Below are 12,150 nucleotides of genomic sequence, written 5' to 3'. Positions count from 1 at the left end.
GGGGAGTGTCTCTCATCCCACACTACACACACAGTGCTGTGGAAAGAGAGGGGGAGTGTCTCTCATCCCACACTACACACAGTGCTGTGGAAAGAGAGGGGGAGTGTCTCTCATCCCACACTACACACACAGTGCTGTGGAAAGAGAGGGGGAGTGTCTCTCATCCCACACTACACACAGTGCGGTGGAAAAGAGGGGGAGTGTCTCTCATCCCACACTACACACACAGTGCTGTGGAAAGAGAGGGGGAGTGTCTCTCATCCCACACTACACACACAGTGCTGTGGAAAGAGAGGGGAGTGTCTCTCATCCTACACTACACACAGTGCTGTGGAAAGAGAGGGGGAGTGTCTCTCATCCTACACTACACACAGTGCTGTGGAAAGAGAGGGGGAGTGTCTCTCATCCCACACTACACACAGTGCTGTAGAAAGAGAGGGGGAGTGTCTCTCATCCCACACTACACACACGGTGCTGTGGAAAGAGAGGGGGAGTGTCTCTCATCCCACACTACACACACGGTGCTGTGGAAAGAGAGGGGGAGTGTCTCTCATCCCACACTACACACAGTGCTGTGGAAAGAGAGGGGGAGTGTCTCTCATCCCACACTACACACAGTGCTGTGGAAAGAGAGGGGGAGTGTCTCTCATCCCACACTACACACACAGTGCTGTGGAAAGAGAGGGGGAGTGTCTCTCATCCCACACTACACACAGTGCTGTGGAAAGAGAGGGGGAGTGTCTCTCATCCCACACTACACACACAGTGCTGTGGAAAGAGAGGGGGAGTGTCTCTCATCCCACACTACACACAGTGCGGTGGAAAGAGAGGGGGAGTGTCTCTCATCCCACACTACACACACAGTGCTGTGGAAAGAGAGGGGGAGTGTCTCTCATCCCACACTACACACACAGTGCTGTGGAAAGAGAGGGGGAGTGTCTCTCATCCTACACTACACACAGTGCTGTGGAAAGAGAGGGGGAGTGTCTCTCATCCTACACTACACACAGTGCTGTGGAAAGAGAGGGGGAGTGTCTCTCATCCCACACTACACACACGGTGCTGTGGAAAGAGAGGGGGAGTGTCTCTCATCCTACACTACACACAGTGCTGTGGAAAGAGAGGGGGAGTGTCTCTCATCCCACACTACACACAGTGCTGTGGAAAGAGAGGGGGAGTGTCTCTCATCCCACACTACACACAGTGCTGTGGAAAGAGAGGGGGAGTGTCTCTCATCCCACACTACACACACGGTGCTGTGGAAAGAGAGGGGGAGTGTCTCTCATCCCACACTACACACACGGTGCTGTGGAAAGAGAGGGGGAGTGTCTCTCATCCCACACTACATACACAGTGCTGTGGAAAGAGAGGGGGAGTGTCTCTCATCCCACACTACACACAGTGCTGTGGAAAGAGAGGGGGAGTGTCTCTCATCCCACACTACACACACAGTGCTGTGGAAAGAGAGGGGGAGTGTCTCTCATCCCACACTACACACACAGTGCTGTGGAAAGAGAGGGGGAGTGTCTCTCATCCCACACTACACACAGTGCGGTGGAAAGAGAGGGGGAGTGTCTCTCATCCCACACTACACACACAGTGCTGTGGAAAGAGAGGGGGAGTGTCTCTCATCCCACACTACACACACAGTGCTGTGGAAAGAGAGGGGGAGTGTCTCTCATCCTACACTACACACAGTGCTGTGGAAAGAGAGGGGGAGTGTCTCTCATCCCACACTACACGGTGCTGTGGAAAGAGAGGGGGAGTGTCTCTCATCCCACACTACACACAGTGCTGTGGAAAGAGAGGGGGAGTGTCTCTCATCCCACACTACACACACAGTGCTGTGGAAAGAGAGGGGGAGTGTCTCTCATCCCACACTACACACAGTGCTGTGGAAAGAGAGGGGGAGTGTCTCTCATCCCACACTACACACACAGTGCTGTGGAAAGAGAGGGGGAGTGTCTCTCATCCCACACTACACACAGTGCGGTGGAAAGAGAGGGGGAGTGTCTCTCATCCCACACTACACACAGTGCTGTGGAAAGAGAGGGGGAGTGTCTCTCATCCCACACTACACACACAGTGCTGTGGAAAGAGAGGGGGAGTGTCTCTCATCCTACACTACACACAGTGCTGTGGAAAGAGAGGGGGAGTGTCTCTCATCCTACACTACACACAGTGCTGTGGAAAGAGAGGGGGAGTGTCTCTCATCCCACACTACACACAGTGCTGTGGAAAGAGAGGGGGAGTGTCTCTCATCCCACACTACACACACGGTGCTGTGGAAAGAGAGGGGGAGTGTCTCTATCCCACACTACACACACGGTGCTGTGGAAAGAGAGGGGGAGTGTCTCTCATCCCACACTACACACACGGTGCTGTGGAAAGAGAGGGGGAGTGTCTCTCATCCCACACTACACACAGTGCTGTGGAAAGAGAGGGGGAGTCTCTCATCCCACACTACACACAGTGCTGTGGAAAGAGAGGGGGAGTGTCTCTCATCCCACACACACACACAGTGCTGTGGGAACAGAGGGGGAGTGTCTCTCATCCCACACTACACACACAGTGCTGTGGGAAGAGAGGGGGAGTGTCTCTCATCCCACACTACACACACAGTGTTGTGGAAAGAGAGGGGGAGTGTCTCTCATCCCACACTACACACACAGTGCTGTGGAAAGAGAGGGGGAGTGTCTCTCATCCCACACTACACACACAGTGCTGTGGAAAGAGAGGGGGAGTGTCTCTCATCCTACACTACACACACAGTGCTGTGGAAAGAGAGGGGGAGTGTCTCTCATCCTACACTACACACACAGTGCTGTGGAAAGAGAGGGGGAGTGTCTCTCATCCCACACTACACACAGTGCTGTGGAAAGAGAGGGGGAGTGTCTCTCATCCCACACTACACACAGTGCTGTGGAAAGAGGGGGAGTGTCTCTCATCCCACACTACACACACAGTGCTGTGGAAAGAGAGGGGGAGTGTCTCTCATCCCACACTACACACACAGTGCTGTGGGAAGAGAGGGGGAGTGTCTCTCATCCCACACTACACACACAGTGCTGTGGAAAGAGAGGGGGAGTGTCTCTCATCCCACACTACACAAAGTGCTGTGGAAAGAGAGGGAGAGTGTTGAGGCTCCCAGTATAACCTATAGATAGGTCATTGACTTTTCCTAACCACATGACCTGACCAAAAAAACTGCAGGTCCTACCCATAACCCCTGACCCAGACTACAGCGCCAGACTTTCTGGTCCTACTGTGTGTTGGTGGTGCATTACCTGAAACACCACTCTAGACTTCTCCAGTAGATATGTCCTCATGTTAGCTCCAATGATACGGTAGCGTTTGTCGAAGCCGATCTCAATGTACTTCCCAAAACGACTGCTGTTGTCGTTACGAGTCGTCTTAGCGTTCCCTATCGCCTGGAGAACACACACAGACACACAGACACACACACACACACACACAGACGGACACACACACAAACACGGACACAGACAGACACACACACACGAAGGAGAGAGAGCGATAAATATAGATTAGGTCAGCAACATCAGCATATCGCTCCCCTTTACAACAAGGCAGTGGTTTGACATATTCAGTATTCAGTGTGTATTTCAGGCCAGCTGGGCCATGTGATGGTGTAGAACTAAAACTGTCCAGCAGGGAGGGGAGGGACAGGGGGAGACAGATACTGTGGTGCTGCTGCTGTGCATCATGGGGAATAGAGTCCTGCAGTCAAAGCACAGTGGTGGTGTTCCAGGATGTCTTTATTGCAGTCGCGCTGCCCAGATAATCAGATCTCACAACGCCAGCACAGGGACTGAACATGCTTAAAGCCAATATCACCGTCTGACTGACTGCAGTGGAAATCAGGTCTGCCACAGACAGACAGACAGACAGACATACAGACAGAGAGACAGACAGACAGAGAGACAGACAGACAGAGAGACAGACAGACAGACAGAGAGACAGACAGAGAGACAGACAGAGACAGACAGAGACAGACAGAGACAGACAGAGACAGACAGAGACAGACAGAGACAGACAGACAGAGAAACAGAAAGAGACAGACAGACAGAGAAACAGAAAGAGAGAGAGAGACAGAGAAACAGAAAGAGAGAGAGAGACAGAGAAACAGAAAGAGAGAGAGAGACAGAGAAACAGAAAGAGAGAGAGAGAAACAGAAAGAGAGAGAGAGACAGAGAAACAGAAAGAGAGACAGAAACCGAAAGAGAGAGAGAGAAACAGAAAGAGAGAGAGAGAAACAGAAAGAGAGAGAGAGAAACAGAAAGAGAGAGAGAGAAACAGAAAGAGAGACAGAGAAACAGAGAGAGACCGAGAGACTATATAGGGGTTAAAGTGTGTGTAAGGAGAAAAGTCTCCTCTAGCGGAGCTAAGAGAAAACACACGGCTACTGTTCCCTAAAGACAAGGAGGCTTTCAGCTGCACAGGCAAGTATGGTAATGTTTCCTTACATCAACACACACACACACACACACACACACACACACACACACACAAAGAAGGATTGGCCACTGATTGGCTGACAGGTCTGTGAGAGGAGTGGGAAGGGAGGAGAGAAATAGAGGAGATTGGGAGATGGAAGGGAGGAGAGGAGAGAAATAGAGGAGATGGGGAGAAGAAAGGGAGGAGGAGAGAAAGAGGAGATGGGGGAGAAGAAAGGGAGGAGAGGAGAGAAAGAGGAGATGGGGAGAAGAAAGGGAGGAGAGGAGAGAAAGAGGAGATGGGGAGAAGAAAGGGAGGAGGAGAGAAAGAGGAGATGGGGGAGAGGCCATATGGACACAGGGGAGAGAACTAACCCTCCCAGACTCCACATGAACACACCATGAAGCAGGCTTTGCAGAGGACAGGAGCGAGGAGAGGGAGAAGAGAGGCGAGGGGAAGGGAGAGAAGTCATACCTCCATGATGGGGTTGGATGCGAGGACCTTCTCCTCTACGTTGGCCTCTGTGGCTGCTCCACTGACTGTAGCAAAGTAGCGCATGGCGTATTTAGCTGAGACAGTCTTCCCTGCTCCCGACTCACCGCTTACGATTATAGACTGGTTCCTCTCATCTCTAATACAGGAGAGAAGGAAAGACTGAGACGGTGAGGGAAGAGAGTCTCTGCCATGTGGCAACTTATTTGGCTCAGTCATGCCAATACAACAATACACACATAACAAAAATCATAGAAGATAAAAACAGAAAGTCATTACTTAGTTCCATTATGGTTCTGAAAACGGTGTGAGTTCACTGTAGCAGACAACATGCTGTACAGTAAAGATGCCAACTGGGACCATAGGTCACTATGCTACAGAGTGTGTGTGTGTGTGTGTGTGAGTGAGTGAGTGAGAGAAGTGAATGTGTGTTCACTAGGTGTGTGTGAAAAAGCGTGTGTATGCATGTGAGAGAGTGCTCTGTGTGCTCATTCCGTCAAACGATAAGATCAATGCAGATATTTTCATATCTGATCAATAGTCTTCCGATTAATGAATTATTTACTTTACCTCATGTTAGTCTCATTCCAAATGTCTTAAATTGTTGGTTATCTGCACGAACCCAGTCTTCACTATGAGTCATCCATACATCAATTGTCTTAAATCATTTATTTATTAACTAACTAAACAAATCACAGAAGTCCACAGACAAACAAACAAAGTAAATATGGTTACAAGAAATGATAAGGGAATGTGCCCTAGTGGGCTAAACCGGCATGGCGGCTTGTTAGACAAAAGGGAAGTGGTGGTCGACCAAGAAGTCACTACAGAGTTAATAATTATAACAATTGAAATGCTAATCCTTTGCACATGAACGCTCACTCATTCGGGAACAATTGCAATCAATATATATATTTACGCTCAGTGTGTCATCTTGATCGCTGTTGAAAAGATAGTTTATTTTGTGGAACTGTCCGTCTCTCTCTCACTCTCTGTCTGTCGTGGTTAGAGGTGTTGGTTCAGAGCGACATTCATTCATGTTGTTGTAGAATGGGTGTTTCGGCAGTTGTCGTTCTCCGTGTTCAATGATACCGAATTCCTAGCTGCAGACTAGTAATTAATATCAAAGACTTGTTCTTATTCTGTCGGTATCGATAGTCTAAGAGTTTAACCACGTGGTATGGTTAAAAGATTCAGCAATGGTCTGCAACCTTTGTCCCATAGTAATGGAGAAAAACATGGTCTACTGAGAATTTCTCAAAGTTGGGATTTTATTTGGAATTGCAGAGAAGGGGCTGTCCCAGGATGCCTGACCCTAACTGGGCTCATGGGCGGTCCAGGATTCCTGACCCTAACTGGGCTCATGGGCGGTCCAGGATGCCTGGCCCTAACTGAGCTCATGGGCGGTCCAGGATGCCTGACCCTAACTGGGCTCATGGGCGGTCCAGGATGCCTGACCCTAACTGGGCTCATGGGCGGTCCAGGAAGCCTGACCCTAACTGGGCTCATGGGCGGTCCAGGATGCCTGACCCTAACTGGGCTCATGGGCAGTCCAGGATGCCTGACCCTAACTGGGCTCATGGGCGGTCCAGGATGCCTGACCCTAACTGGGCTCATGGGCGGTCCAGGATGCCTGACCCTAACTGGGCTCATGGGCGGTCCAGGATGCCTGACCCTAACTGGGCTCATGGGCGGTCCAGGATGCCTGACCCTAACTGGGCTCATGGGCGGTCCAGGATGCCTGACCCTAACTGGGCTCATGGGCGGTCCAGGATGCCTGACCCTACCTGGTCTCATGGGCGGTCCAGGATGCCTGACCCTAACTGGGCTCATGGGCGGTCCAGGATGCCTGACCCTAACTGGGCTCATGGGCGGTCCAGGATGCCTGACCCTACCCTAACTGGGCTCATGGGCGGTCCTGGATGCCTGACCCTACCCTAACTGGGCTCATGGGCGGTCCTGGATGCCTGACCCTACCCTAACTGGGCTCATGGGCGGTCCTCTGATTTAGTTCAACTCAAAAGGGAATTGGAGTTTCCTTCATTAAACAGTCCAAAATCACATTACACAATTTTACAAACAGTATCATCCTCATTCATTCATCTTATACACCAATTAGATGTAAACCTCATATCTGAGGCTATTATGGTAATGTGGCCGCACCTTCTCCCATGAGCCTCACCAAAATGTAACAAACGGACCAGTTCGTAGCTGGATTCTTCACCGATCTTTTATACCTTCTTCGGAACATAAATGTTGTTCGGACCTCAAGTTCTGTGAGGTGGAAGAAATTCCTTTGTTCTCTTTGAAAATGTACTCTGTCGTTATACTGTGTGGCCATGAGGAGATCCTCTCCTCAAGAATTTACGACATCTCTCTGACCACAGCAGTCTGGTTGTAGGAGCAGAGCGGGGGATGGTGCTTGCTGTACCCAAAGAGGGCAACGTCATAACACACCTCATTCAAGTACTTGGGAGTATGACTAGACTAGACTGTCCTTCTCTCAGGACATATCAAAGCTGCAGGTTAAGGTTAAATCTAGACTTAGTTTCCTCTATTGTAATCGCTCCTCTTTCACCCCAACTGCCAAACCAACCCTGATTCAGATGACCACCCTACCCATGCTAGATTACGGAGACGTTATTTAAAGATCGGCAGGTAAGGGTGCTCTCGAGCGGCTAGATGTTCTTTACCATTCGGCCATCAGATTTGCCACCAAGGCTCCTTATAGGACACATCACTGCACTCTATACTCCTCTGTAAACTGGTCATCTGTAAACTAAGTAAAATGGTGCAGGAAGAAATGGCAGCAGTTTTACGGGCGCCCAACCAATCGTGCTATTATGTGGGGTTTTTTGTGCGTTATTTGTAACTTATTTTGTACATAATGTTTCTGTAACCGTAACCTACGGCAAAAAAAGAGCTTCTGGATATCAGGACATCGATCACTCACCTCGGATTAGACAAAGATTTTTTCCTTCAACAAGCAGGAAGCACACGACATTCTCCAAACACCCGACAGGGCCAACATCCCAGTTATTTGCAAGAGGAGGAGACGCAGGTATAGAAGACACAGAGCGGGAAGCATCGTGAGGACCCGCAGGAGGTGAGTGGGAAAGCTGCCGTTACCGTAAATATTACTCGCCAACGTGCCATCATTGGACAATAAATTAGACGAGGTACAATCATGAATATCCTACCAACGGGGCATCAAAAACTGTGATGTTTCACGGAATCGTGGCTGAATGACGACATGGATATTCAGCTAGTGGGATATACGCTGCACCAGCAAGATAGAACAGCACACTCCGGTAAGACGGGGGGGGGGCTGTAGTGGAACAGGTTGAGAGCTTCAAGTTCCTTGGTGTCCACATCACCAACGAACTAGAATGGTCCAAACACACCAAGACGGTCGTGAAGAGGGCACGACAAAGCCTATTCCCCATCAGGAAACTAAAACGATTTGGCATGGGTCCTGAGATCCTCAAAAGGTTCCACAGCTGCAACATCGAGAGCATCGTGACTGGTTGCATCAATGCCTGGTACGGCAATTGCTCGGCCTCCGACCGCAAGGCACTTTAGAGGGTAGTGCGTACGGCCCAGGACATCACTGGGGCTAAGCTGCCTGCCATCCAGGACTTCTACACCAGGCGGCGTCAGAGGAAGGCCCTAAAAATTGTCAAAGACCCCAACCACCCCAGTCATAGACTGTTCTCTCTACTACCGCATGGCAAGTGGTACTAGAGTGCCAAGTCTAGGACAAAAAGGCTTCTCAACAGTTTTGACCCCCAAGCCATAAGACTCCTCAACAGGTAATCAAATGGCTACCCGGACTACTTGCATTGTGTTCCCCCCCAACCCCTCTTTTTACGCTGCTGCTACTCTCTGTTTATCGTATATGCATAGTCACTTTGACTATACATTCATGTACATACTACCTCAATCAGCCTGACTAACCAGTGTCTGTATATAGCCCCGCTACTTTTATAGCCTCGCTACTGTATATAGCCGGTCTTTTTACTGTTGTTTTATTTCTTTACTTACTTATTGTTCACCTAATACCTTTTTTTGCACTATTGGTTAGAGCCTGTAAGTAAGCATTTCCCTTTAAGTTCTACACCTGTTGTATTCGGCGCACGTGACAAATAAACTTTGATTTGATCTCTGTATACACGTCGCAAGACCCACTGGTTGATGCTTATTTATAAAACCCTCTTAGGCCTCACTCCCCCCTATCTGAGATATCTACTGCATCCCTCATCCTCCACATACAACACCCGTTCTGCCAGTCACATTCTGTGAAAGGTCCCCAAAGCACACACATCCTTGGGTCGCTCCTCTTTTCAGTTCGCTGCAGCTAGCGACTGGAACGAGTTGCAACAAACACTCAAACTGGACAGTTTTATCTCAATCTCTTCATTCAGACTCAATCATGGACACTCTTACTGAGAGTTTTGCCTTTTGGTAGGCCGTCATTGTAAATAATAATTTGTTCTTAACTGACTTGCCTAGTTAAATAAATAACAAGACAGTAAATACACACACTGTACTATGCTTCCATTGAAGGTCTCAAACTGTCTGTCTGACATCGTTTGAAACCTGGAAAATCTGTGTATACTGCCTTTGAGCAGGTAACACTCGCAGCACGCACACCACGCACACCCACCTGGCCATCTGTTTGTAAGCCTCCTCAGCCACAGCGAAGATGTGAGGGTCCATGTCTCCCATGTTCTGGCCACTGTACGCATTGATGATGTCACTACCGTAGATGGGAAGGTTCTCATAGGGATTAATGGCCACCAGCACAATACCTACAGGAAGAGAGGAAGAGTTGGTGTGTGTGTGTGTGTGTGTGTGTGTGTGTGTGTGTGTGTGTGTGTGTGTGTGTGTGTGTGTGTGTGTGTGTGTGTATATACCACAGTATGTGTAGATGAGTTTGGAGTCGGTGAAGCGGACTTTAAGGTTGTGCAGGACGGCCGGCTCGTGGAGGTAGCTAAGAGCTGTGAGGTCATTCTCCCCCACCAGGATGTCAGGGTTCCGGAGGTGAGGAAGGTTCTTTGTCTTATCATCCAGCTTGTGCTCAATGTCCTGGACAGCACAGATTAAACAGAGACGTTATCACACACAATATATGTGTGTATCACAGGCGGCTGGTGGCAGCTTAATTGGGGAGTACTGGCTCATAGTAATGGCTGGAACAGAATAAATGGTACGGTATCAAACATTGTTTCATTGTGCTTTATACCATTCCATTTAGTCCATTCCAGCCATTATTGTAATTTGTCTCCCCCTCACCAGCCTCCTGTGGTGTGTGTACTGAGTAGGGACCAGGTTATATGTAACTCAGTGACATAAAAAACAGACAGTTGGTGAACATAAGCCTCACACATTAATCAAAATATGCCACCAAATGGGTCAGGTTTCTGCCCCCATTTCCTTCTGAACGGTTTATTGGACTTGGCTGACATCGAAACATGGACATGTTTTTATGATATGTATGGTGATATATTGCAGTAACTGTGTGTGTGTGTGTGTGTGTGTGTGTGTGTTTACTGTGCATCTCATCACAAATGAGAGGATGTTATGCAACTACCCAACCCTACACCACCCTTCTCCTCCTCCTCCTCCTCCTCTGCTCCAGTACTCACCTTTCCATCCTCCAGTGTGAGGTGTAGGGTGGAATCTCCATGTTTGTAGTTCTTAGTGAGCTCTGCTGACTTCCACACCTCATCTGCATCAGGGATCCACACCCGAGCAAACTGAGAGAGAGGAGAGGAGAGGAGAAAGAAGGAGAGTGAGAAGGGAGAGAAAGGTTCTACATGACATAAAACATACTACAGAGTGTGTTCTCCAAGTCAGAAAGCTACATAAGGCCTATATCAGTCAGTAATGTCCCCAGACTCAATGTCTACTGCAGAGAGAACCTGCTGCTGTATCAGACTGGTACAGTGCTGACTGAGGCTGTTGTATCTCATTTCACCATCTAACATGATCAATACTGCTGGACATTCATAAAGACTCAAACCCAGTCCACATGATTCTGGGACCGATCACAACATGACAGGAATGCCTTCAGATCCCAGCCCTGTGGAACGAGCCTGTCAGCTGATCAAAGACATGTGAAAAACACAGAAACAAAAACACTGTAAAACTGACTGGGGTTGATCCCGGGTCTTCAGCCTTCCACTAGACTGTGCTGGTCTGCTGAGCTAAAGCCACGGCATTAGCTAAGTCGTCAGGTTGTAGCACGGGCAGCTAACCGAAGTCTTCAGGCCTCAGGCTCACAAGAGTGCAGTTCACAGAACCACATCCGTAACCCACACGGAGGAGAGCCGACTGGTAGATCCCAGCTTTAACAGCTGCCATTAGAAAGGTCAATCAGATGGCCAATCAGTAATCTTTACATCTCACAAAGCAGCTCAATGATGATCAGCGCTACACAAAGCTTATCCTGGTTTATCCTGGCCCATTATTACCACCAGCAGACCTGTATACACAGATCTTTCAGAGGCACACACACAGAAGGCCGGTCTGGGTCTCATTCCATAGTGCAACAATGTTTAGTTAAGAACAAATTCTTATTTACAATGGCGGCCTAGTGGGTTAACTGCCTTGTTCAGGGTCAGAATGACAGATTTTTACCTTGTCAGCTCATGGATTCGATCTAGCAACCTTTTGGTTACTGGTCCAATGCTCTAACCACTAGGCTACCTGCCGCCCCATGATACTGCTTGTTTGGGAAAATGGGCCTGCTTGACCTGAATACTACTGTATCCTATACACAACTGGTTCCTGTCTTTGATACTCCAACTAATGCTCTTAGAACAGTCTGTAAAATGTGTCAGAATCTCATTGGTAGGAAGGATTTACATGAAGACTGAAACCAAGCGTGTGTGTGTGTGTGTGAGCGCGTGTGTTGGCACTAAGACTGTTGGCACTCGGATCGGATGCTCTCATATCCTCATGACTCACCCTAACCTTCCAGCAACACACAGCCAACCTTCCAGGAACATTCTGTGGAAAAGTCTAATGATCTAGCTCATAGCCATATACTCACACAGACAGACAGACAATAATCACCATTGTAGTAGGTAGGCTTACATATTCAGACCTACGTCATCGTCATGTCATCATGGTTTATCACTATGTAGTGGATAGGGTATTCTTGTGATGCTCCACAATTAATTTTAATTAATCTTT

The 12,150-nt window shown here is 48.8% G+C and overlaps 1 protein-coding gene across 1 annotated transcript in view; it reads right to left on the bottom strand.

The window, feature by feature from the left end:
* Window positions 1–12,150, bottom strand: part of myo5aa (myosin VAa) — an 82,401-nt gene that overhangs the window by 61,723 nt on the left and 8,528 nt on the right. The window contains exons 2-6 of the mRNA XM_064984576.1: window positions 10,599–10,709; window positions 9,867–10,038; window positions 9,617–9,761; window positions 4,933–5,089; window positions 3,288–3,431 (exon numbers count right to left, since the gene is read on the bottom strand). Coding sequence (XP_064840648.1) covers window positions 3,288–3,431; window positions 4,933–5,089; window positions 9,617–9,761; window positions 9,867–10,038; window positions 10,599–10,709 — 729 coding nt within the window. The remainder of the gene's footprint in view (window positions 1–3,287; window positions 3,432–4,932; window positions 5,090–9,616; window positions 9,762–9,866; window positions 10,039–10,598; window positions 10,710–12,150) is intronic.

Source organism: Oncorhynchus masou, chromosome 2 (assembly GCF_036934945.1).
Source record: "Oncorhynchus masou masou isolate Uvic2021 chromosome 2, UVic_Omas_1.1, whole genome shotgun sequence".
Taxonomy (NCBI): domain Eukaryota; kingdom Metazoa; phylum Chordata; class Actinopteri; order Salmoniformes; family Salmonidae; genus Oncorhynchus; species Oncorhynchus masou.
This window is presented reverse-complemented; position numbering and strand designations above follow the sequence as displayed.